Here is a 322-nt window from a genome sequence, read left to right as displayed (position 1 = left end):
CCCCCCGCGGCCCCCAGGGCCGGGGTCGGGGGTCCCCGCCCGCCAGCAGCTGGGCCCCGCTGCCCGGCCCGGCCCGCGGGGGCCCTGACCGCCTCTCCCCACTGCCAGCAGGTGTGGTTCAAGAACCGGCGCGCCAAGTGGCGGAAGCGCGAGCGCAGCCAGCAGGCGGAGCTGTGCAAGGGCGGCTTCGCGGCGCCGCTCGGCGGGCTGGTGCCGCCCTACGAGGAGGTGTACCCCGGCTACTCGTACGGCAACTGGCCGCCCAAGGCGCTCGCCCCGCCGCTCGCCGCCAAGACCTTCCCGCTCGCCTTCAACTCGCTCC

At 77.3% G+C, this 322-nt stretch overlaps 1 protein-coding gene across 1 annotated transcript in view; it reads left to right on the top strand.

Moving 5' to 3' along the window:
- The window catches only part of PITX3 (paired like homeodomain 3), a 1,627-nt gene that overhangs the window by 688 nt on the left and 617 nt on the right, over positions 1 to 322 (top strand). Inside the window, exon 3 of the mRNA XM_027767397.1 lies at positions 112 to 302. Within this exon, the coding sequence (XP_027623198.1) occupies positions 112 to 302 (191 nt within the window). The remainder of the gene's footprint in view (positions 1 to 111; positions 303 to 322) is intronic.

The sequence above is a fragment of the Tupaia chinensis genome, unplaced genomic scaffold, assembly GCF_000334495.1.
Source record: "Tupaia chinensis unplaced genomic scaffold, TupChi_1.0 Scaffold144255_1, whole genome shotgun sequence".
NCBI classification, from domain to species: Eukaryota; Metazoa; Chordata; class Mammalia; order Scandentia; family Tupaiidae; genus Tupaia; species Tupaia belangeri.
Note: the sequence above shows the minus strand (reverse complement) of the source record. Positions and strands in the feature narration are given on the sequence as shown.